This window comes from Gracilinanus agilis, chromosome X, assembly GCF_016433145.1.
Source record: "Gracilinanus agilis isolate LMUSP501 chromosome X, AgileGrace, whole genome shotgun sequence".
Lineage (NCBI taxonomy): Eukaryota > Metazoa > Chordata > Mammalia > Didelphimorphia > Didelphidae > Gracilinanus > Gracilinanus agilis.
In genome coordinates this window covers 38797950-38824967 of record NC_058136.1, presented here as the reverse complement: position 1 = coordinate 38824967, position 27018 = coordinate 38797950, and the positions used below count along the sequence as shown (strand labels likewise).

The following is a 27018-nucleotide window of genomic DNA, read 5'->3' as shown; positions in this document are numbered from 1 at the left end:
CTCGGGGGAGAGTCGTGACTATGACTGTGATGCAAAAGCAAAAGGCATCAATAAAATATATTTTTAAGGGAGTCTAGAAAATTAGTATTAAGCTAAATGAGAATTCTAAGGATTGGTGATAAATAATTCAAAAGCTAAGACTAATTAAATTCTTAAAGGCTTTGGTCATAAGCTCGTGGCATTTTTTTCAAGTTGGAAAGGACCCTAGCCATCCTCCCATTTCAAAGCTAAGAAAAGAGATACAGAGAGTCAAGTTGTTGCCCCAGATCACACAGCCTAGGTCCTATTCTTTCTACCAACTTCTCTTGCTTCTCCTATCGGAGTTTGCTTGAAGTGGTTTTCCTCTCTTTTTTTGTTTTGCTTTGTTCCAAATTTTGAAAATGAAATCAGAATTATGGATGGTATTTCCTTAGGGCTTGAAATGGGTATTCTGGCTAACTGCAAAATGAGTCACAGAAACCAAGAAAAATATTTCCATCCATTCTCAGAAAAGCTGATAAACTGTGTCTGAATTCCTAGTTTGTAAGCAGCCACCTTTAAGAAACCTGGGATGCTATATGCTGAAGGTATTGAAAGAGACAGGTATCTCTCTTCTTACCCAGGACCCATGTTCCAGAGTTCTTAAGTGAAGGTTTGGGAGGAAGGGGTCCTGAAATCCCACTCCTGATCAGTCTTGCCTAGAGACTCAGGAAGTAGTAAACTCTGTTTAGGGCTGTCCTTGCAAGATTCCAGGTCCTGTGACCAAGATGGAAGAAAAGTCATTTTCTCTGATCTCCATTACCTCTCAGGCCTCTCCAAAATGGGAATTATGGAGGGCAGAGTCAAGATGGAAACTCAGAAGCAGCAAAGTTGAATCCTCTCTAACTATCCTTCCATACCCATAAAAAAGAGCTTCAAAAAAGACAGAAATCCAAAACCAACAGCAAGACAGAGCTACAGGACTCTCCTACTTAATACAACTCGAAAGATACACAGAGAAAGTTGAATTCTGGGGTATAGAGGAAATTCCCAACACCCCTTCCCCACCTACTGCACTGAGACCTGAGGTAGGACTTGGGCTGACTATGGGATTCCAGAATAAAGGCTGCAACCACTATGGAATACCTTGGTACCACCACATGAAGCTCAGGGCTCTGACTACAGCTGTCAGGAAGGCAGGTAGCAGAGAGGAGCAGAGGGGAGGGCCCACTAGTTACCTTCAGCCTCCACACCTTCACCTTCAGCTTCTGCAGTCAGCTGGGAAAGATTTGGCCTGATGAAGATTAGCTCTGCAGGTCAGCTCAACCCGTCTAATCCAGTATATCAACAGAGCAGAGAAGAAGCCCCTTCAGGGCAGAAAAGCTCAAACTTACAGATTTAGCAAACAAACAGAGGAGTAAGTGTACATACAGCCCACAATGAAGGTGAAAGAAGAAAAATATGAGTAAAAAACAGAAGAAAAAAAGGAAATTATAATTGAAAGCTTCTATTTGGATAAAGAACAAATAACAAATGGAACAGAGGAGGACCAAGGAACGTCAAGCAAAACCTCAAAAAATCCAATGATTGGACTCAGGTTCTAGGAGAGCTCAAAAAAGAATTCAAAAACAAACAAGACAGGTTGAAGAAAATTGGGGAAAGGGAGAAGTTAAAAAGCAAAATAGGTCATCTGGAAACAGAGGCACATTAACTAAAACAAGAAAATAGTCTCATAAAAGCCAGAATTGACTAGCTCAAAAATGAGGCAAAAAAAAATTAAAAGATGAAAAGAATTACCTAAAAAGAAAAATAGATCAAAAGGAAAAGGAGGATCAAAAAGTCATGGATGAAATGCAATCAAAATAGGAATTATGCAGCAATGTCAAAGCAATTTCATTTGTATCCATGGCCTGGGACAGTGATAGGCAACCTAAGGCCCCTGTTCTATCCAGCCACGACATTATTCCTAATCTGAGGAATACAATGAGTAGGATACAATGCAATGAAACTTTGAAAGAGTTGACTTAGAAACAGACTGACAGATGAGCATTTCCTTTCCTTTGGCTCCCTCTTTAAAAAGTTGGCCTAGAACATCTAAAATTCAAAGAGATAAAAAAAACATGAATCAACACTCACTGACCCTAAGTTTACTCAGTATCCCTCCTTCCCATGCTACTAGCACTAGAATACCCCAGGGATATCCAATACAGGTTTAAAATAAAACCCACCCTCACTTCCTGGGCTTCCCTCCCTCTTTCGAATGCCATGGAGACCCAGCTCCAGGCCATAGAATATTTTTCAGGATACAGCAGACAACCAGCATGGCAATAGCTCTTCAGGAGCAAAAGCCAGTGAGGTGGGGCGCAGGAGGAAAACAATTCTATGGTACCCACAATACAAAGCTCTGAAGTTCCAGTGCTAAGGTGGTCAGCCCTGAGCCATCAGCACTGCAAAGCTCCAAACTACCAATGCCAAGCTGAAGAACTAAGGAACTATGGGAGTAGGACAGACACCATATGGAGGTGGGGGAGGTGGTGTGGAGTATTCCACAAAGCCTGAGGGAAAGAGCAAAATAGCACCCATCTGTTCTGACCATGTAAAAGTCACTTGGAGCAGAGATCTAGTCTGGTGAACTATTAATTGCCAAGCATGAAAGGAAACTGAGATGCTTTGAGATTCAGCCCCCAAGGAAACCACAATCAGAGGAGAGAGTCAGAAAGTGAACAATGGGAAAATAGAAGAAAAAATAGACTAAAATTACCAGAGACTTCAGGAAGAATAAAATTCAAAGACTTTGAATATAAGCAGATGAATCAACAGAAAAATAAGTAACAACAGAATGAAATATGGCCTCTAGGTCTAGTAAATGAACTTGGGCATCTAGGAATAAATACTGCAAAACAAAGAAAAATGATCCAGCTCTTGATGAGACAGAGGGACCCCATGGAAGATGAGGAGAACCTAGAATTACAACACACTGCTCCTGGGTAGTCTAAAAGAGAAATGAGAATAATGAGAGCATAACTTATGGCCTGCACAGCAAAAATCATAAGCAGAATACAAAAACTAGAATCTTCAATGCCAGGTCTTACCAGAGAAACAAATGAGAGAACAATAGATTGAGAATTCAAATACACAGAAGTGAAAGATAATCTAGAAGAAAATAAAAAATATTAAAAGAAAATATACTCACTCTGCAAGCAAAACATTTTGAACTTGAAGACAAGATGTTTAAAGACAACCTAAGGATGCTAGATCTCCCAGGAGAATGCAACAAAACAAAAACACTTTAACACCATGATACAGGTGAGAGAGAGAGAACTTGCCTAGAACATCTGAACATAGAAAATGAAATGGCAATTGAAGAATTTACAGATCACTTCCAAAAAAAAACCAAAACAACCCAAGGCTATAAATGCCAAGGCACATGGTCCCTAAATTTAACAATTCATTTCAGAAACAAGTTCCATAAGCCATCAGGAAAAAGACCTTCAAATATCAAGGAAAGGAAATTTGAATAATATAAGATTATTCCATACCCACTAGAAAATGTAAGATGGAATGGAATATGTTCTGAAGAGCAATGGAACTCGGGATATAGCCCAGGATGCTCTATCCTGCAGCTCTAAGCTTCACCATACATGTAAAAAGATGGATGTTCAATAACAGAGGTATTAAAAAACATTTTAGAAAGAAAAGCAGAAAAGAAGGGGTTATTTGCTTCTTGAACATCCCAAACAACACACAGGTGGGATGCAGGTAGGATGTATAAATTCAGCAAACAAGAACAGCAACATTAACAGAGCTCAACAACAAGGAGAATAGAAAGAGGCTTTCACCTTGCCTACAGGTGAATCAATGATTTCATGGTACTATATCACAACATGGGATGATACATGAAGGAGGGAGGAAAGCAGAAGGATATAGAGGAGTGTGCAATGTTGCAGGGTCAAATAAAGGGCTAAAAATGGGGGGAAGGTCTCAACAAAAGCAGAGCTTACAGGGGTGGGTAATTAGGAGTGGAAAATTGAAAAGAGGGAAAAGAAGGAGACCTCACCTTGGTGGTTTCTGGGGATTCCACTGATGAATGCTCTTGTGAGAGGAGAGCTATAGTCTATGAAGGGAGATAGGCACCTTACACTGGTTGTGCCCTGGGAGGTCTGGTGCTTGAAAAGTCTACTCATCCTATATCTGGAAGGGAAGAATTAGAACCTGTGGGGGCAACTGGCACTTGGGAGATTAGGAAAATATGAACCCAAGGAGGAAATTTTTGAGACAAATGTGTGGGGAACAAAAAGTAGCCAAGGAAGGATAGAGATCAGTAGAGGGCTGTATAATCAAAGATATGATGGGAGAGAGGCACTACCATGGAGCAATATCCTCTCTGATAAATGCAATAATTGGCATTGTCCTAGGAGTGAGGCACAGTGGACAAGAGAAATCTATGGCAGAAACTGCCCAGAAGGGAGGATCTAGAATAAATTACCTGGAAGTTTTGATTACATGAGGAATACAGAGAAAAGAGAGAGAGCAGATAATTATTGAGGTCATGAATCAGAGAATGAGAGTCTAGCATAGGCAGAAAGAGAGGATGGATGGTGAAGAGAGTGGATAGAAATCTTTTTTTGTAAGGAGGTGCAAAAAAATTAAAATTTAAAACTGATGAACAGGACTAGTTGAAGGGGAGGAGAGGAAGAGGAAATCTACTTGACTGAGAGGGGAAAAGGCGAGGGAAAGAATTAACCAGAGTCACTAAGCCTTTGGAAGTTGATTATTTTCGCAATATTACTGTTGCTATATAAATTGTTGTCCTGACTCTGCTTATTTCACTTCGCACCCACTCATATAAATCTTCCCAGGTTTTCCTGAAACGATCTCTTTCATGATTTCTTAAAAGGACCTTAGTATTCCATCACATTCATATACAATAATTTGTTCAACCACTCCCCAACTGATGAGCATCCTCTCAATGTCCAATTCTTTGCCACCACAAAAAAGATGCTATAAAATATTTTTCTGCATATATATGGGTTTTTTTTTCTTTTTCTTTAATCTCTTTGGGGTTTAGACCTAGTAGTACTATTGCTGGGTCAAAGAATATACACAATTTAATAGCTTTTGGGGCACAGTGCCAAATTCCCTTCCAGAACGGTTGGATTAGATCACAGTTCCACCAATAGTGTATTAGCGTATGGCATCCTCTCTAGCATTTGTCATTTTTCCTTTTCTGTCATCTTAGTTAATCCAATAGATTTAAGACAATGAGACTTGTTTTCATTTGGATTTCTCTGATTATTAGTGATTTGGATAATTTCTTTCACATGATGACTTAGCTTTAATTTCTTCCTCTGAAAACGGCCTATTCATATCCCACATCCATTTATCACTTGGCGAATGACTATTATTCTTACAAATTTGGCTCTGTTCCCTATATTTCTTCCATGTTCATAAACTCCAAAATGCTTTTATCTGATCATAATCTTTTACCATCCCATCCTTTCCTCTTCCTTGCAACCCCTAACTTCAACCTCACCATCAATTCTTTCCCAAGCCATCACCCCATTCTCCCTTCCCTATCAACTTCTTGGTGAATCAGTTTAATTCAATACTATCCTCCACACTCAAGCCTTTGCTCTCTTCTCCTATTGCCAATTACACTTTGCAAAGCCCAGCCTTGGATTACTACCACCATCTGCTGTCTTCCCTCCTATCCATGTGCTGCTTAATGAAGCTGGAGAAAAATCCCAAAGATATGGTGACTGGAACCACTACAGTTCCATGTTACACAATCTCAAATGGGCTCTCACTGAAGTGAGTCAATACTTTTACACCTCCCTAATCAAATCATAATTTCGCTCACCATGGTGAATTTTCCAAACCTTTTCATCCTTCCTGAAATGTCCTGTGGCACCTCTCCCACTCCTCAAGCTGAGGACTTCACCCTACTTCACTAAAACAGCTAGAAACCTTTTGCCAATAGTTCTTTCTCCTCCCCTTCTCCTCATCTCATATCACCGACCTCTTCCCTTCACTGCCCTTCACTCTGGGCACTTATCTTTGGCAAGGCAATCTCCTCTCCCAGCATCCTTAATCCCATCTCCGCCCGTCTTCTCTGATAGATTGTCTCCTCTATCTTATCTCTCTCATCCTCCAATTTTCCCCATCCACTGGTGGCTTCCCTGATGCCTACAAACATGTTCATGTCTCTTCCATTCTTCAGAAAACATCACTTGATACGCCTATCCCTGCAATATTCCTCCTCCTTGAGAAAACCTTTGATAGTTAGTGCCCCCACTTCTCTAATTTCCCTCTGATCCTCCTGCAATCTCATGCAGACCTCAGCAATGGTGCAACAGCCTCATTCAACTAAAATTACCCCCTCCAAAGTTACCAGTGGTCTTTTTTTTTAATAAAACCCTTACCTTCCTTCTTAGAAACAATACTGGGTATTGGTTCCAAGGCAGAGAAGAGCTGTAAGGGCTAGGCTATGGGGGTTAAGTGACTTGCCCAGAGTCACACAGCTAGGAAGTGACTGAGGCCACATTTGAACCCAGGACCTCCCATCTCTGGGCCTGACTCTCAATCCACTGAGCCACCCAGCTGTCCCCATCCGGTGGTCTTTTAATTGCCAATGCTACTTGCCTTTTCTCAGTCCTCATCCTTCTTAACCTCTATTCAGCCTCAGGGACTGGTGATTGCTTTCTTCTCCAAAATCTTCTCTCTTCTCTGTGCATAATACACATTTAAGTTTAATCTGCACTGTCATCATTTTCTATATCACTTTCTTAAGTCTAAACAATCAACAAAACCAGAAATCAAATCCTGATTAGTAATATTTGCAGATTTCTCAGGTGTAAGTGCTCACACTGAAAATGTAACAATCAGCTCACAAGCACACCCCTGCTTCCAGCTCTAAATCTCTGCAAAGAGACCTCCTTAAATGAGATCACGCTACCTTTCCCCATCACTGATCTTGAGGTAAACGGTCTGAGGAGATTTGTTTTCCCATTTCACTTAAAAAGTGATTTTATTAAACAACAACGACGACAATCCAGACATTTTATAGCTTCTGTGAGGCTTTGCACTGTGCCTGGGAAGAGCAGGAGATGGGCTCCTCTGAACCTGGATGACATGTGGCTGCTGCCTTTCCTGGTAATAAGCACCCTATACACATGTTAATGGCTAATCAAGCAGCCCAGCCTGCCTTATTGCTCCTCCTCACACACCTGGGCAATCTGCCTAATATGCTTCTCCATCTCCATGGGGGGACGTGTCTCGGCTCCCTGCAAGGGCTAACAGTGCAGTGATGACTGTTCGTTGGGAAAGAAGGGGGAGGGCACGATATAAATGTCAAGCAAAGATGATGAACTATAAACAGAATACCTAGAGAAGCTATAAATTGTAAGATAAAGAGGAGGCCCTGTTTAGCTTGTAATGAAGCAATGAAGTTTGCAGGCTAACGTGGCATAGCCCACGTGGGCACTTGCCTTGCCTGCAGCCCCGGCCTACTATGAAACAATTGATGTGGAACAGCAAGGAGCTTTGACCTAGAGCATTTAAATTATGGCCTTTCTACTCCTGAGCTATGAAGCTGGGGAAAGTCACTTCTTCTCTCTCAGACTCAGTTTCTCCATCCATCAAATGGGAAGGAGTGGGTTTCAATGAGGTGATTTCTCAAGGCCTTTCCTGTTCTCAAGTTTATGAATGTAGGTAATCTTAGGAGAAAATCCCGAGACAGGAATGAGACGATGGTCTAAAACTATGGCTGTGATTTGGAGCCCCAGTGTTTTCCTAGTCTAGGGTATAGGTAGAAGATCCTAAAATAATAGGACTGGCAAAGCCCTACCTTAGAAGTCATCTAGCTTTATTCCACACCCCTACTCCCCCACCCCAACACCAGTTTATACAGGAGTAATTGGAAGCAAAGAGAGGTGAAGTGACTGGATCTTAGTCATACAGTATATTTATGGCAGATCACTTCTGACTTCCTTGCCAGTGATGGCAAACCTATGGCACAAGTGCCAAAGAAGACACACAAAGCCCTCTCAGTGGCCCCACACTGTTGCCCAAAGAGAGACTCGGGCAGAGCTGCTCCCCTCCCCCTTTCTACCATATGTGCAGACATTTTTTCATATCCCCTGCTCCTCCACCCAGCAGCCCAATGGGAGCACCAGGGAGTAAGGGGGCAACTCACACTCAGTAGAGCTGGAGGGGAGAGGAGCACTCAGGCCACTACCTTCCCCCTCTCCATACACCTAAAGGATATTCCTCAAGTCACCTGCCCCTCTGCCCAGCAGCCCAATGGGAGTGTTTTCTACCTCCCCTGTGTGGGGTAAGGAGGGGTGGCATGTGGTCTCTAGGGGGCGGGGTCGCTAAAAGGTTCTCCATTACTGTTGGAGAGCAATAGCACCAAATATCCACAGTGATACTGGAAAGTAGGAAGGACAAGGCAGGAGCATACAGATCACTCTAGTTGCAAGGCCCACGTTCCTTTCCTACTGCCAACACAGGCCAAGGATGGTACAGTCTGCCCTTCAAGAGTTATACCTAGAGCCACTAGGACTAGTTGAGTGTACTCACGTCAGGGAGGGCAGCAGAGGTAGCCCAACCCACCTAGTAACAATAACAATATTAATATATTAGAGTCGCCGACTAAGAGCTAGAGAACCTTAGCAGCCATTTAGCCTAATTAGAGAGGAAATTGATGCCCAGAAAAGTTGTGACTTGAACTCAGGTCCTCCAAATCCAGCCTGCTTTCCATTGCACTGCTCAGTCTCCTTTATTATACTGCTGTCAATATTCCCTCCACCAAGATAAATCACAATTCGCCAGTGGCTTGCCCCCAAAAACCCTGTTGAGGGGCCTTTAGTCTTCTCACCTCATTCTATGTCAAATTTTGTTAGGACCTGGGAAACAAAGACCCAGAGAGGTGATGCTAAGTTACAAGTATAGAAAGTTTATATTGTCATGCAAATAAGATAGTCTACCTCTAAGGAAAAAGTATCACAGTCAGTGGTAAAAGAGCTGGAAGGTCTAGGTTGAATCCTCACTCTGCTACTTATGGCCCATGAGTCTTTGGGCAAGTTTCTACAACCCTGTGAGCCTCTGGCTTTTTTTTTTCTTTGTCAAATGACAGAGCTAAACCAAGAAAACCTGTGAAGTCCCTCCAGCTCTCCATTTGGGATTTTAGGACTACATACTCTCTGGGCGTTTGAAAGCTGTCATGTCTAATTCAGCCCAAAGTTCAGCTCATTTGGCTCATACCAAAATAGTCTTGGTCCCATACCTAATGCTCGCCACACCAGGCAGAAAATGATGGTGAAACAAATGTATGGCCAGTTCCACTCATGGTTCTCGCTGATGGTTGAAACCCCGAGGAAGATGAAGATGAGCGTATCACTCACACTGCTCCACATCTTCAGAAAGTACTTGATGGTGGTGTGAGACTTTTGGGAGATGTTGGCCTCCACATAGCGCTTCATGCTCATGGCACAGGCAATGACGCTGGAGAAGAAAAACGACATTCGCATTAAGAGGACAGGAGTTCGCAAATCAACCTTGAGCTCAAGTCTGGCTTGCCAGGACTCACCAGGCCCTGGTTCATTCCAGAACATGAGAAACTAGTGGTTGCTAAGCTATTCATCCCCTCTGACCCAGCGAACCTGTCACTGGGCATATACTCTAGGGAGAAGAATAACAAAAAGTAAGCCCTTAATGTATGCCAAAATATTCATTGTGGCCTTTTTATGGAACCAAAGAACTGGAAATAGAGTTTACTCAGTGACTAAGGCACTGTAAAGGCAAACAACCCTGACAGGGAGCTGAACTCTACTGGACCACAGTGGCCAATGTTAATCTGGGAGAAGAGTTGATGGAGCGTACCCCCTTACCCTTTATAGGGAGGTAGGGGACACAGGGGCAAAACATGGCTTATGCCATCAGGCACGAGTCATATTCCTTATATGACTTTTCTGTTATAAGGAGGGGTTCAATTCATGGTAGGGGAGGGCTGAGAGGGAGAACTGTAACACAAAACAAAAGGTGTCAAGCCAACTTAAGAATAGCCACCACCATCACCAAGCAGTCCCACCAGCATTCCGGTTTTCCATTCCATTTTCGAGGTGACCGAATGCTTTGTCTCCCGAATCAGTGGCACTTTTTGACATCCTTTTGTGTGCTGAGAACTACCTGCCTGCTTTAGCATCCTTAACTTGGCCTAATCTGTCCTCCTTAAAGCAGGCTGGGTCTGACAGAGCCTAATCATTGGCTGGCAGTAAATCAGTGAGAAGCAGGTGCTAAAGATGAGAAATCTATTTCCTGTGTTCTCCAAAGCACTGCTGTTTTATTAATGAAACCAATTTCGGAAGTGCGGGAAGCTTTTTAGTGGCTTACCCACTTTGCTCTGTTTTTCATTCATTCATATTCATATTCGAATCTGTCACCACTCAGCGCAAAGCTGCCGCATGCCAGAATTGATGGCCGTACGCTCATGGCCTCCATCTCTGTCCAAATAGCGGGGCCCTTGGCTTACCCCATCAAGGTCTTGGCCTGTTGGTCAGCCATTTGTAGTCCCAGGGAAACCAGTCTGTCCTCCTCTGGCCCTCCTTGTTAGAAGCCCCTTCTCAAGTCTCACCGATCATTTGAAAATGCCTCTCAAGCTGCAAATGCAATTCTTGGCCAGCAAATTTTTCCAGCTGTCTTTCATACACACAGCTGTGTAGGGTTGGACAACTCCACTGGGCAATCGGGCATTTTTCCAAAGGCCTGTGGCAGGAGTAGGCAACCTTTCTGAGGAAGCGTACCAAATCGATATGGATTTCTTCCCTTCTTGGAGTAGGAGAGAAGGAAGGAGAGATAGTAGCCAGCCAGAGACAATGCCTAGGAAGCCACTTCACACTGAGGCACTTTTGCACCTTTGAGAGTCACTACTAAAAATGCAGACCCTCTGGAGTAGGCACAGTTGGAGAGAGAAAACAGCAAGACAGAAGAACATCCTGGGGAGATGGGAAGTGGGAGGAGAGAAGCACTTATTTAGTTCCCAAATATCACTCAAAATGTTGGCCAGGTCACCTTTGGCAAACAAATCCTTCCTCGGCTGTGCACCCAAGAACAAAGTGAAGATGGCGAAGCAAACAGAGGATAGAAGTAGTTTAGCAGTTGGCCATTAGTATCTGGGAACGGCTTTTGGTCTTGACTAAATGCAGACCCACAAGAGAAGTATACCAGTATAATGACTTGGGGACAGGCTAGACTGCTCTCCAGCAATAGCCTCATTCAGAACAGTGTAGAATGAAGCCAGAGAATTCAGGCCGATTCCAAAAGAATACTGAGCTCCATTAGATATGGCGTGAGGAAGAGAACCATTGATTCCTATGAGATAGGAGCTAGAACAATGATCATACTGGTAGAGGGACCTTCTGAAGGAGGAAACTCCCTCTCCCAAAGCAGGTCAGCACCTTCTCTGTAACTTACATACTTAAGAGAGTTGCCTCAGTGATTTGCCCAGGCTCCCCTAGGCCGAATTCATTAGTTGGAGGACTGACTACCTCCATTTACCCTTGAATGCAATGCCTTGAAGAACAAAGATGAAGTCCTCTGTCTGGCCTTTCAAGTCCTGCTCAATATGACTCCAAAAAGTCTTTCCGGAGTCATGTCCCATTGATGCCTCCACCACAGACGAGGCTGCTCTATTTGCTATTGCCCATGAAGGGCATTCCATGCCCCTCCCGTGTGGCTTTGAACAGACTGTTCCTCCATTCCTGGAAGCTCCCTTGCCTCATGTCCAGCTCACAGCCTCCTTCAAGGCTCAGCTCGGTATTACCTTTTCAGGCGCCTCCCTTTGTTATTGCAGCCATCAAAATTACCTTCTATTTCCTCAGCATATACTCTGTCGGTACTTCTCTGGGAATGTGTTTTCCCCTAATAGAACCTAAACTCTTTAATTAAGGGCAGGAGTCATTTTGCTCTTGTCTGTGTACACCTGGTGCCAGTACAGTGCTTGGCACGTAATCACTGCACTTAATAAAGGCTTGTTGAATTGAACTGAAGTTCTTATTGGTGCATCTGCAGAAGGAGTATGAGACGTACATGGCCTTGGATTTGTGCCAGCACTGGCTGGTGCTTTGCAGGTGTCCACTGTGCCAAAATCTGGGAAGGTTTTGAGTTTCAGGCGGCATAGTGAACTCGTCCCTCTTACACTCACTCCTCCCCAGGCCACTAAGGCACACTGGAACCTGTCTCTGCCTTAGGAGATAAATCCTAAGAACTTACTTATTTGTTGCCTGTGGCAGAGAAAGATTGACTTGCCCAGATTCAAACGGTTAGTAAGTAGGAGAATTCCTGTTTGGTTTCACATCCTCCCCCCTTGCAATGGCAGAACTCTAGCCATTGAACCAGGCCGACTCCTTTTCAGGTTTTACCTAATCCAAAATCATCTTTTCTCTGGATTGAATCAAAGAATCAGAGAAGGGAAGAACCTAAGAGGGCATCCAGCCCAATTCATTCCCAAGCAATAATGTCCTCTACCAACAAGTGAGCATCCAGACTTATACTTAAAGACTTCCAGGGAGGGAGAAACTCACCACCTCTTAAAGCTGTTCAGTCCATTTGGGAAGAACTCTAATTATCAGGAATTTCTTCCTCATATCAAACTCACATCTATGCCTCTCCAATTTCCATTCATTGCTCCTGGTTCTACCTTCTAGGGCTAAGCAAAACAAGTCAGATACTCGAACATCCATATCCTGTCCCTCACATGTCTTCTCCAGGTCATTCAACTGATTTCTGAAGGCATGGACTCAAGTATTTCCCAGCTGCTGTCCTCTGGATACTCTTTGACTTCTCAGTGTCCTTAAACCGTGGCTCCCAGAACTGAACAGAGAGCTCTAAGTGCACGGAAGCCATCCCAGAGAACATAGAGGACAAAGACCAAGACAATGGTATCCAGCTTTTGCTCTTTCTTGAATTGGGAGAGGGCTGTGGATTCGAATTTTCCCAAGGTTTTACCTCAGTATGAGACAAATATTTTTGCTTCTGTGACACAAATGAATTTGATCCTCATAGGAACAAAGAAGACTAGAATAATACAATCTATCCTCGATACAGAAGAAAGCAACAACACAATTTACACTGTGACCTTATCTAGTGACTATTTTAGTTCTTTTGAAGGTATAAATCCCAAGTCCTCCTTAGCACGCAAATCCAGCATGGTCACCAACCTGTATTGTTTTCTTTGACAAATTTCACTTATTCTCTCATCTCCTGAGACATAAAAAGAGCTGCCTCTTCTGTCCTTGTTATAAAGTGTTGCTGCTTTGTCCTCTAAATAGATTGGGAATTCTTCCAGCAATGAGGAGTGTTTCTTGATTGTGTTCAATGGTACAGGCCAATTTTTTTTAATCACTATTTTCCCTTTAGGCTTAGTAACTTGAAGTAGGTGAACTTGGTCAACAAGAAAACGACCAAGCTTCCAAAGTGTGATCAGTTACCATCTGTTCCCAATCTGTCACTGACTTTTTGCCTCTGTGTAACTTGGACAAGTTGTGAATGAGAAATGTGAGTTGCCATTATATGGGTGCTTTTCTCAGCAACAGCAAAAATGATCTGACTCCTTAGAAATTCCATTTTATATTTATTTTTTTCAATCAATAAGCATTTATTAAATACTCATCATATGCTGGGTACTCTGTTAGGCATGTTATATACAAATACAAAGAACAGAATGAATCATGTTCTTTTCTTTCACATTGCTTGAAATTAATTTTTTCCAACTCTCAAGCATTTATTTTTTCCCTTCTATCTTCCTGAATCCCCCCCACAAAGAAATGTGAAACCCTTATAACAAATATGCATAATGAAGCAAAATAAATTCCCATCTTAGCCGTGTCCAAAAGGTATATATCTCATTCTGCATCTTGAATTCATCATCTCTATTTTAAAAGGTGGGGTTTTTTTTAAATCTGGAATTACAAAGGGTCAAGAATATTAAGGGAACTAATGAAAAAAATGTTAAAGATGGTAGCCTTGTGGTACCAGATCTTAAACTGTACCATAGAGCAGTCATCATCAAAACAATCTGGCACTGGGGGCAACTGGGTAGCTCAGTGGATTGAGAGACCATTATTCTAATTGCTTTTGTGATTCTGACTTCACCACAGCCATGGAGGATACGTACTCCTGATATCATCCCCATTAAAAGGAAGAGAGGGCAGCTGAGTAGCTCAGTGGATTGAGAGTCACGCCTAGAGATGGGAGGTCCTAGGTTCAAACCCAGCCTCAGCCACTTCCCAGCTGTGTGACCCTGGGCAAGTCACTTGACCCCCATTGCCCACCCTTACCCATCTTCCACCTATGAGACAATACACCAAAGTACAAGGGTTTTAAAAAAAAGTAAAAGAAGAAAAGAAAAAATAACAAATTAATGAAATAAAAATAATAAAAATGGGTTTGTTGTTGTTGTTGCTATTGAGTTATTCAGTTGTATCTCACTCTGTGATTCCATGGACCATAGCAAGCCAGACTCTTCTATCCTTCTCTATCTCTCAGTCAGCCCAAGTTCATGTTCATTGTTTCCATGATACAATCAATCCATCTCATCCTCTGCCATCTCCTTCTCCTTTTGCCTTCAATTTTTCCCAACATCAGCATCTTTTCCATTGATTTCTGTCTTCTTACTATGTGGCCAAAGTATTTAAGCTTCTACTTCAGTATTTGACAGTCAATCAGAGAATAGTCTCAATTTGTTTCTTTATATATTGACTGCTTTGGTTTCCTTGCTATGCAGGGGACCCTCAAAAATCTCCAGCAGCACAATTTGAAAGCATCGGTTCTGTGGTGCTCAGCTTTCCTCATAGTCACACACTCAAAGCCATTCCAATTGCGCCTGGAAAAATGATTTTGACTATGCAGTCCTTTGTCAACAAAGTGATGCCTCTGCTTTTCAGTAAGCTGTCCAGATTTGCCATAGCTTTCCTTCCATGGAGCAAGTGTCTTTTCATTTCATAGCTGCAGTCACCATCTGCAGTGATCTTTGAGCCCAAGAATATAAAATCTAACACTGCTTCCATTTCTTTTCTCTCTGTTTGCCAGGAGATGATGGGATCAGTCGCCTAGCTTGGTTTTTTTTTATATTAAGCCTCAACGCAGAAGGTAGTTAGCGCACTTCACCATTGGACCTCTGAAATTGTGGTGGACCATTGCACCAATCAGAGTTCTCAAGTCTTTCAGAATTGCTTGTTTTTACCATATTGATATCCTGATATAAATTGTTCTTCTAATTCTACTCACTTCACACTGCCCTGGTTCATAAAGTCTCCTCCGGTTTCACTAAAACCATCTCTTCACTTTCTTATGGCACAAGAGTATTCCATTACATTAATCTATCATTATCTGTTTAAGCATTTCCCATTTGAAGGGCAGCTCCTTAGTTTCCAGTTCTTTGCTATTACAAAAAAAGAGCTTCCATAAATATTTTGGTAGCTATGGTTCCTTTTCGTCTTTCTCAATCCCTTGTGGGGGCACTGGCCTAGTAGCGATATCATTGGGCCAACGGGCAGGCCCGATAACACTGGGGGCAATGTACCAAATTGTTTTCCAGAACAGCAGAGCCAATTCACACACAACACCACCAACAGTGCATCGATATGCCCATTTACCCCAACTCTTCCAGAGTTGGTCATTTTCATCTTTGTCTCATATTGACAACTCTGTACTTTTGGCACGTCAAAGATTTGTGATTTCACCATGATAGGGCCCACGCCAACAAAGATCACTCTCGACCCTGGGCAAGTCACTTGACCCCCATTGCCCACCCTTACCAATCTTCCACCTATGAGACAATACACCGAAGTACAAGGGTTTAAAAAAAATCACTCTCCCTTTACCTGCTGCCATTACTGCTGCTTTCACAACTAAGCTCTTGTGGAATAAGAATGCTCCCTGTTTTTTTGTGTGTTTTTTTAGTCAGTCCACCAAGCTGGTCCCCTTATGCCCATATCCAGGATTAAGTCATACCAATTATCAGCTAACATTGAAACCTTCTAAAAATAATTCAAGTGGGGGCAGCTCGGTATCTCAGTGGATTGAGAGCCAGGCCTAGAGATGAGAGGTCCTGGGTTCAAATTTGGCCTCAGATACTTCCCAGCTGTTTGACCCTGGGCAAGTCACTTGACCTCCATTGCCTAGCCCTGACCACTCTTCTGCCTTAGAACCAATACATAGTATTGTTTCTAAGAAGGAAGGTAAGGGTTTAAAAATTAATAATTATAAGCTTTATGGGAGCTTCCAAAAGATAAACTACCTTGGTTCAATATATTTCCTTTCAATATGAATGTTCAATAATAATCCATAAAAACAGTGATTGGCTCACAAAGATTTAGAAATGGATGGGAGCTTGAAGGTCATCTAGTTCATTGGAGAGATGGGGACACGAAGACCCCACAGAGTTTAGGTGACTCGTTCAAGAACATTCAGGTAACAGGCCATGGCATAGATTTAAACCAAAGTCCTACGACTCCACATTCAGTCCTCTTTCTTTCCACCATCCTGGGATGCTCACGTTTTTTAAATCCTACAGTGTCTAATTCCAGGCTCCACCTTTTAGTTGTGAGCTACGGTAGTCTGGTGAACCTTATGGACCTCTTCTCAGAGAATATTTGAAATCACTGAGGGCAATGCCAAATTTCAGTTAGAGGCTGGTGAAAATAAAGAGAAACTTTTTTTTCTCACCAAGCTCACCAATCCCCTAAAATGTCTTGGGGCCCATGGACCCAAGTTTAAGAACCCTTGATCTAACTCAAGAATTCAACCCAAGGGCCAGCTTTGAAGATGGGGACAATGAAATGACTGCCCAGGATAGATTTGTAGCCTGCTAACTGCTCTGTGCCTTCTTTGCCACAATCCTTCTTGGCCTCAATTGGAAATTGTTGCTCTTTAATATCATGCTACATTTATAGAAAATAACCACAACATAGCTCCTGTTCTTGAGCAGCTTACATTCTAAAGTGGCCTGAGGTCACACTGACAATACAGATCTCAAAATACAATAATCAAACAAGTACATGCTGATTATTTCCTTAGGTTAATATGGGAGGCGGGGAGGCCTACTCTGTTTTCTACTTATAGAAATAAAAATCATTTCCATTTCCCTATTAGTGCTTTGCTGTTTATAGAAAGCTTTCATCACAACAACTTTGTCAAGAAGGGAGTTCAAGGGGCAGCTGGGTGGCTAAGTGGATTGAGAGTCAGGCCTAGAGACAGGAGGTCCTGGGTTCAAATCTGGCCTCAGCTACGTCTTAGCTGTGTTACTCTGGACAAGTCACTTGACCCCCATTGCCTACGCTTACCACTCTTCTGCCTTGGAACCAATACATAGTAATGACACCAAGAGGAAGGGTATGGTTTCTTAAAAAAAAAGGAGTCCAAGTATTATCATCATTTCCTACAGATAAGAGAAACTGAGGCTTAGAAATTACCAGGAAATAAAAGATAGAGAGGTAGTGGGCTGTGGAAATGGAAAGAGCCATATGTTTTCAGAGATTTCCTTTTTTTCTCTAAACTCTACTTATTTGTTACAAGGGAAGATGCTTTGAGGGTCTGGGGTGGAGGAAAGGCAGGAATCTCTGGAAAGTTACAGTAATATAAAAAAAGAAGAAGAAAGCATCAATAAAGCTTCAGGTTTTTTTTAAAGATTGGCCAATCACAAAGCAAGGTCAAAAGACAATGAATGAAGGGCAGTTAGGTGGCTCAGTTGTTAGAGAGCCACGCTTAGAAAACCTGAGGTCCTGGGTTCAAATCTAGCTTCAGATGTATGACCCTAGGCAAGTAACTTAACTCTTAATTGTCTAGACTTTCCCATTCTTCTGCCTTAGAACAATTACTTAGTATTGATTGTAAGACACAAAGTAAAGGTTTAAGAAAGAAGACACTGAATAAGCAGTCCATGTGCTCCAAAATGTAATAAGGAAAAATGAGATATAGTATCCATGCAATGTTTGGAGATCTATAGGAAAGCTTTCTAAGTGGACTTTCTTCAGAAGACATAAGAAAGGCAATGGACAAGGATTCAAGAATTGAACAAGATGAGGGCTGAGGAGGCTACGAGCCGCACTGCTGAAGGCCACGGGTTATAGTGAATCTAACAGGTTGAACTTGGAGGCGGAGTCCCTGGGTTGAAATCCTGCTTCTTTCACTTATTAACCGTGTGACTCTTGACAGTCACTTCCCCTCTCTGGGTCTTGGCTTCCTCGTCTATAGAACAAAAAGGATGCTATCTGGAGTAGAGTACATCTCCCTGTGTTGTTGAGATACTCCAGTGACATCAGACAAAGAAAATGTTTTGCAAACTTTCAGGTCTTACTTCTATGAATGTCAGTCATTATTACCCAACTCGATACGCCCATGGATCCATCAAAGTATCCAAACGTGGGCCCCCTAAATAATGGTTCAATAAAGGTCGCTTCAGGAGGCTGGTCATCCTTGCAGGTACCTGCAGCAGTATGGTCCAAACACCATAAGATCCTAGAGATCTAGAGCTGCCAGGAACCTCCCCGGGGCACTTCCCAAGTTTACACACACTGAACTGGAGGCTGCACAGCACTCATTGGCACTCAAGTTCCATTCTTTCACTGTTAGGGTAACTTGGTCATCACAATTTGCACTGAGTTAAGAGAAAGATCTCATACCAAAAGACCTGGTGCCAATGGAATCAGCAGCTACAACTTCTGGGGACAACGACCGCAAACTGAACGAAGCTAAATATGGCTCCTGACAGGACAGTATTTGCCATGCGTTAATCTGGGGCTGCTTCCCAGCTCCTTGATAAGGTTCCCTGGCCTCCCTCTTTCATTCCATTCCCTTTCACTATCAGAGATCACTCAACACAGAGCACATAACAAGGTAGGCAGTTTTTTTTTAATTCGCCAGACACTGTGACCTTCAGTTTTCCTACTTCCTCCTTATTCTTTCCTTGTTCATTTTTGGATTTCAAAATCTCATTTCACCCATCATTAAAAATTAGAAGATTATGCTATTTTTAAAAGAGCCAAAGCATTTTAGGAGTTGAACTGGAAAAGTATACACAGTTTCTTAAAACTGTAACATTTATAAACATGTGTTATTTTATAAGAAGTGATGTCTTAAGAAATTTGAACAATGTAATCACTCCTCATTACTTATATAAAGAGTGACACATTAATGTCGCCTCAAGTTGTAAGCTCCTAGACAGCAGAAAATCCATCTCATCAATTCTTTTCATATAGCACCTAGCAGAGTAAGAGTTACGGGACTGAAGAATCAACCAATCAATCACCAAGTATTCAGAAGCCTTCAAAGGAAGTAGAACCAGTTCTTGGACTCCAGGACCTCACAGTCTGATGGATACGACATACAAAGGTCTATGTCCATACAAGAGAGGTACAGAGTAGACAGAAGGCAATATCAGATGGAAGGCACTAGGAGCTTTGAACAGAATCTTAAAGGAAGCCAAGGAAATTAAAAGGCAGAGGTGAGGCAAAAGGGCATCCCAGGTCTGGGGGGCAACCAGGGGAAAAGCACAAAACTAGAAGATACACTGGCTTACGCAGGAAAGAGAAAGAAAGCCAGTATGGATGGTTCTTAGGGTTTGTGAAGAACATTAACAGCAGAGATCAGGAAAGCCTCCCCAGGGAAGAGGGTCCCTGAGCTGAGCCTTGAAGGAATTTACAGATTCCAAAAGAAGGCAATGATGTGGGTACAGATTCCAGAAAGAGAGAGAGGATAGACAGTTTATACAATGCATGAAATTGGGACATGGAATATCAGACTTGGGTATAAGTGGCCAGTTTTCTTGGAAGGTAATGGAGTACACAATGGGAAGAATATGAAATGAGACTTTCTGGAAATGTATTGGGAGCCAAATTAAATAGGCCCTTCAAAACCAGACTCAAGAGTTTGCATTTTATCCTAGAGGTAATAAGGAAACACAGAAACTTCTTGAGCAGAAAGTAACATGGTCAGACCTGTAGTATATATAGGACAGTGATGGTGAACCTTTTAGAGATAGAGTGCCCAAACTGTAATGCTCACGCCACATGTGACCCCCCTGCCTTACCCCAGACAGGGGAGGAAGGAAGCACTCTCATCGGGCTGCTGGGCAGAGAGGTTGGTCATGAGAGAAATATCCTCAGGCACGTGTGGATAGGGGGAAGGGAGCAGTCCCCTCTGGCATGTATGCCATAGGTTCACCAACACAGGTATAGGAAGATAATGGTGGCAAGGGTCTGAAGGATGGGATGGATAGAAGATAGATTGAAGAAAGGATGACCAGTTAATAGAACATTTTATTAGTCCAGATGTGAAGTGATAAGGGCCTAAACTTGAGTTGTGAACACTGGAATGGAGAGAAGGGAGCAGATATGAGAGATATAATCCATAGACATTCACACCTGACTAGGGAGTAGAGAGGAAAAAGAGTCAAAGACAACTGCATAGAGTAAAAGAAACTAAAACCATCATCTATTCTAGAAGTAATTATTGAGTCCCTGTGGGGGTGAGAAGGAAAAGAGAAAGCAAAGATATAGAAGGCAGGATCTCTGCCCTCAGAGAGCTTATAATCTAAATGAGAAGGTAAGGCTTAATACAAGGTCACTGAAGCAATGTTTTAAAATGCAGAGAAGAGAGTAAAAGGAAGGCCAGAAAGAAACCTAGACAAGCAAGATAACTTTGAAAATTATATGTTGGTTTTTTTTATTTTTTTTTTAATTTATTTTTTAAAAAACCCTTACCTTCCATCTTGGAGTCAATACTGTGTATTGGCTCCAAGGCAGAAGAGTGGTAAGGGTAGGCAATGGGGGTCAAGTGACTTGCCCAGGGTCACACAGCTTGGAAGTGTCTGAGGCCAGATTTGAACCTAGGACCTCCTGTCTCTAGGTCTGGTTCTCAATCCACTGAGCTATCCAGCTGCCCCCTTTATTTTTTTAACTGCTGGAAAAGCTAGAAAGCAGTCTGCAGAAGTTAAGGCTTAGACCAACATCAAATATCATACATCATATTCCACAATAATTCCAAAATGGACACATGACCTGAATATTAAAGATAACATCAAAAATAGAAGAGAAGCAAATCATATACCTTTCAAAGCTATAGATAGATGTATCCCTACCCCAATAATAGAGATTTAATTATAAAAAATAAATTAGTTAACCTTTATTACATGAAACTGAAAAGCTTCTGCTAAAACAAAATTAATGCATCTAGAATAAGAAGGGAAGCAGTTAAATGTGAAAAAAATCTTTGTATCAACTTTCTTATATAAGTGTTTGGAATCCAAACTATATGGGAAAGTACCAGAAAAATACAGGGTGTCCCAAAAGTCTCAGTTCAGGTTTAAGATTAAAAAGCTATTAAAAATGCACTAAGTCTTTTAGAACATTCTGCATAAAACCAAAACCCCCAAAAGATAGGTGGTCAAAGAATATGAATTCTCAAAAACAAGAATTGAAAATTATTACCAATCATATGAAAGAATGTTCTAAATTACTAACAATAAGAGAAATGCAAATCAAAACAACCCTAATGTTTCATACCATACCCTACAAGCTGACAAAGATGACAAAAAACAGGCATAGTAAAATGTTAGAGAGGTTGTGAGGAAATAGGGACACTGGTACATTAGTGGTAGAGCTGTGAATCAGTATAATCATTTCAGAAGACAAATTTAAATTGTGTAAAAAAGGAACTGAAATGGCCGTGCTCTTTTACCCAGATGTTCTAGTAGGCTTTTAGCCCCCAAAGAAGCCAGTGAAAAGAAAGTCCCACAACACTCCAAGATATTTAGAGCAGCACTTTTTGTAGTAGCAAAGAACTAGAAACAAACTAGATGCTCATCAATTGAAAAATGACAAAACAAATTGTGGTATATAAAATTAATGGAATAGTAGTGTGCTACAGCGATGATTGTTACAAAGAAGCATGGGAAAAGTTACATAATCTGGTGCAGAGTGAAGTATAGTCTAAAATAAACATATACATTATTACCACAACGTAAATGGAAAGAACAGCCCCGAAACAATCAAACTTAAATGCTGCAAAATTACAAAGAATGAACATGTTCCCAAAGAAGAGCTATAAGAGACACACGCCCCCACTCCACCTCTTTTACAGAAGTAAGAGATCCATGGGGAAACTGTATATTTCCAGACTTTTTAAAAAATATTGATCAGTTTTACTGATTTTTTTCTCTTTTTACTCTTTTTTTTTCTTTTTCTTAAAATATATACAGTTACCTGGAATGGCTCTCTGGAAAAGGAGAAGGAGGGGGAATAGTGGAGAAAATTCTGGTGACGTTTTAAAAAATCAATAAAATGTATTTTTTAAGTACAGGCTGATTTGAAAATGGTTTTTAAAAGGCTACAAATATAAGATATAGAACAGGTAAAAAATATAGAATTTGAAAACTCCTATTTTCCTTTTAATTTACGAAAGGCAGCATGAAATAATGAATATTGGATTGATCTTGAAGACATGAGTACAAAAATGGTCACTAATCTACCTCAGTGGAGGGAATTTCTATACTTGGTGGTAGATAACCCACAACTATGAAGTTACATTGCTAGACTCTCCATCAGGATAGAAAAACAATTTCATTTGTGTTAGGTTCATTTTAATTTAGGCAATGTCTTCTCTCCAGTTTATCCTTCCTCCAGCTTCCCAAATAATCTTCCTATAACCCTGTCACTCCTCTATGTCACTTTAAAAAAACCTTCCATAATTCCCTACTGCCTCTTAGAAAAAATGCAAGCTCAGCCCAACATTCTCAGAGTCTTCTAAAACTTTTTGCCTGAATCATTCCTTTCTCTCCACCATGTTATACTTGCCATTATATGTGTGTATATATGTGGGAAGATATGTGTGCACATGTGAGTACATGAATGTAAGTGCACATGTCAGTGTGTAGTATTTGTGTGGTTATATGTATGTGTGTGGCATGTGTGTTTTATGTGGTATTTATGTGTGGAATATGTATGCTAAAACTGGTAAGTGATATCTATATAAATATGTATTGAATATGTATTATGGAGCATATGGTCCTATAATGTGGATGTTTGGTATGTGCTAAATGTGTGTGTGGTGTTTATATGTGGTGCATGTCTGTGTACATTTGGTATACATACATGTGGGTGTGCATGCATGTATGTGTGGTTCATACATGTGGTATCATGTAGTGATTATATGTGGAATAAGTATGTCTACAAGTGACATGTGAGTATTTCTAGAATCTACTGTGGCATGTGTGTATGTATAGTCTATGTGATGCTTGTATGTGGTGCTTTGTGTGTGTATTAGGGAGTATATGTTCTTGGTATGTGATATATGTATAAGATATGACTGGTGTGTGTGATATTTAGGTATGGAATATGTATTTGTACAAGTGGAATGTTTGCCATGTATTATAGTATGAGGGTATGGGTATATTGTATGCGACAGTTGTAGATGGTACTTCAAGTATGGATTGTGGAATGTATGTTTGTGTAGTATCTATATGTTTAGTGTGAGTTCTGTATGTATCATATGTGTGGCGTATGAGTGTGGCGTTTAGGGTGGAATGTGTGTAAGTGACATGTGTGTATGTGTGGTGTGCATAATGGTATGTATGTGTGGTATGTGTTTTCTGTGCAGTGCTTTACATGTGTGTAGTGTATATACATTTGTTATGTTGTATCTGTATGAAAAGTGTGGGGTTTGTTGTCTGCAGTGTTCATGTGTGGGTAAAAGTAATATGGGAGTCTAGTGAGGGGGTTGTATTATGGTGTCCGTGCATGTACATGCAATGTGTGACATTGTATGTGGTGCTTTGTGTATGTATTATGGAGTAGATATCTGCCTCATGTGTGTACAGTTGGTACACAGTGTGAATGTATGATTCATGTGATATGTGGTGTTTTGAGATGAAATATGTGGGTATAGAAATGGTATGGATGGATTGTGATGGGTATTGGGGTGTGTGTGTGTAATAATGGATATTGGTTGCCAAATATTATACTTAAAAATTTGGTTTAACAAAAGTAATAATGGTTTTAAAAAAGAATTGTTGTGGTCGCCATTTATAAAAGTTAAAGTTAAGCTGCTGTTAGTAGCTCTTAATAATTTAATTTAGTATAAATATAATAAAAGAGGGAAATAGAAAATATTTCCTAGCCTACCACCCTAGAGCTCCTAGCCTAAGAAATTCAGCTCACTCCCTGACAAAGTTCCAATCTCCACATGGAAGTCTGGTAGCCTCTTCAGCAAGGGTCTCACAAGCATAAGCCTGTTCCTTCAGCCCGAGTCGCCAATGCCGAATTACCTTCGTAAATGGCCTTACAGAATGAATAGCAGAAAAAAGCCTCCTCTTCAGCCAAATTCCTCCTAAAAATGCCTCCCCAGGAGTCCTTGGGCTGGCTTTTTATAAGCAGTTTCTCCATGTCACTTCCTGTTTCTCTTCCACTTCTCAGGAATCAATCATAGTCTCCCAATTTGCAATTTGCCTGGCACTGCTGGGTTGGGGAAGGGCAGTGCTTGTGGCCTTGTAGGGTGGGAACTTTCTTTGTTAGTGACTTACTAAGTGTTAAGTAGGGATACTTTAAGTTCCTGATTGATTAACTTAAAATAGACACAGGGAATAAGAATTCTTGTGTGTGTGTGCGTGTGTCGTACATGTGAGAGTTGTGTGTGGTGCTTTGAGTATGTGCATGCTGTGTATGTATTATGGAGTGTATATTTCTAGAGTGTGTGCATGTTTGGTGTGGATTTATGATATATATGGTGTATGTTGTGTGTGATGTCTATGTGTGGAATATGGGGGTATACAAGTGACATCTGCGTATATGTGCTGTGTACTGTGTCATGTGTGAATGTATGTGTGGTGTGTGACATTTGTGCATATGTATTATGGAGTATATGTTTGTGTAGTATGTGTATGTATGATACATGCAGTATGTGTTGTGCATAGTGTTTATAAGAGGAATATATACATGTCCAAGTGGTATAAGTGTGTATTGTGGAGTGTGTAACTTTTCTTTGTAGCATATTGTGTATTATTATGGCATATATGTTTGTGTAGTTTGTATATGTTACATATGGTGTGCATGTATGATGGGGGTGTATTTGTGTGGTGTGGATATGTGAAATGTGTATGGGCACAAGTGACTTGTGTTCTTGTGGTGTGTGTGTATATATGTGCAGTGTGTGTGGTGCCTTGTGGATGTATGTGGTCTCTATGTGTATATGAATTATGCTGTTTATTTTCCTGGAATGTGTGTGTTTGGTATGTGCTATATATGTATACTCGATGTGTCATGTGTTTATGTATGAAATATGCATGTGTCCAAGTGGTAAGTGTGTTTGTCCAGTGTGTGATGCTTTGGGTATGTCTATGTTCTATATGTGTGTGCAGTGTGTGTTTGTGTCATGTATGTTGTGTGGTGTATACATATGTGTTGCAGTGTGTGGTGTGTGGGAGAGTGCCATGGGGATCCACATTTGTACATGTGTGAACATATCTGTGTGAGCCTGTGTACATGCAGTATCAGGGTACAGGTGCATAGGTGAGAGTGCATGGGTAAATGTGGGGTGGATGCGTGTGTGCACATATGTGTTCCCCATCCCCACCACAGGAGTGGCTGATCTCCTGGAAGGCAAGGATTGGCTTTTCTCACCTTTGGATCCCAGCAGCACTTCATTCATGAAAATTTGGTTTGGTGAATTAATAATGAACAGAATTGAGGGCAGCTGGGTGGCTGGGGGGATAAAGAGCCAGGCCCAGAGATGGGAGGTCCTGGGTTCAAATGTGGCCTCAGACACTCCCCTAAACTGTGTGACCCTGGGCAAGTCACTTGACCCCCATTGCTTACCTTACCACTCTTCTGCCTTGGAGCCAATACACAGTATTGATTCTAAGACTGAAGAAAAGGATTTAAAAAATGAACAGAATTCACCATCAATTTGTTGGAAAGAAACAAAAAAACTCGCTTTTCAGAGAGCAAACCGGCCCACCCAGGCCACCGTGCCCAGCCCGGTGCTCTTTTGTCTTCTTCTGCTGAGGCACATGGCAACAATCTGGCTCCAACATCCCCGCAGCCATTCTCTCCTTCGCCTTTGGAATGGAATTGCCTTTTATTCTTTGATGGGATTTAATGTTCTGTAACAGTTACTAATTGGCCAGCCTTCATCTGTCCTTCCCATGTGAATCCTTTGCAAACAAGATGATGCTGTCAGTTTGTTTTCCTTTCTTGAAATGACCTTCACTTCCAGGCCCTCGGCCCCCCGATCCCCCCCAAACTGGGATTGGGAAATAGGGTGAAGCTCTCATGGGTGGCAGAGGGATTTGGAGGATCCAAAGCACTGGAAAAACAGGGCAGCTCTTATCTGTCTAACACTGTCTGGTGACAGTCTTGGCTAAACGGAGGGGGTGGCCTGACATGGCTTATAAGGTTCCTTCTATTCCTATATGTGAGTCCAGGGAAAACAGCTTTCTTCTGGAGAAAGACCCAAGGATCTTCCCCATGGTCATCGGGGAGCCAAAGGTCCACAAACCCCTGCAAATATTATCCCTCTGCCATCACCCACAAGTAACTCAAGACCCAATAAATCCCCCTACAGCACTTTAGAAGGCAGCTAGGTAGCACACCTGTGAAGTCAGGAAGACCTGAATTCAAATTTGCCCTCAAACACTCACCAGCTGTGTGACCCTGGGCAAGTCACTATCTCTGTTCACCTCAGTTTTCTCCTCTGTAAAATGAGCTAGAGAAGGAAATGACAAATTACTCCAGAATTTCTGCCAAGAAAACCCCAAAAAGGGTCCCAAGGAATCGGCCATGACTGAAAATGACTAAACCACAACAACACGTGACTCTAGGCAGTGGTTTCCAAACTTTTTTGGCCTCCCACCCCCTTTCCAGAAAAAATATTACTTAGCCCCCTGGAAATTAATTTTTTTAAATTTTAATAGCAATTAATAGGAAAGATAAATGCACCCGTGGCCATCAACGCCTCCCTGGATCGCTGCAGCACCCACCAGGGGGCGGTGGTGCCCACTTTGGGAATCAC

The 27018-nt window shown here is 41.7% G+C and overlaps 1 protein-coding gene across 1 annotated transcript in view; it reads right to left on the bottom strand.

The window, feature by feature from the left end:
• Positions 1 to 27018, bottom strand: part of LOC123253649 (sodium/hydrogen exchanger 2-like) — an 81415-nt gene that overhangs the window by 23136 nt on the left and 31261 nt on the right. The window contains exon 6 of the mRNA XM_044682809.1: positions 9245 to 9462. Within this exon, the coding sequence (XP_044538744.1) occupies positions 9245 to 9462 (218 nt within the window). The remainder of the gene's footprint in view (positions 1 to 9244; positions 9463 to 27018) is intronic.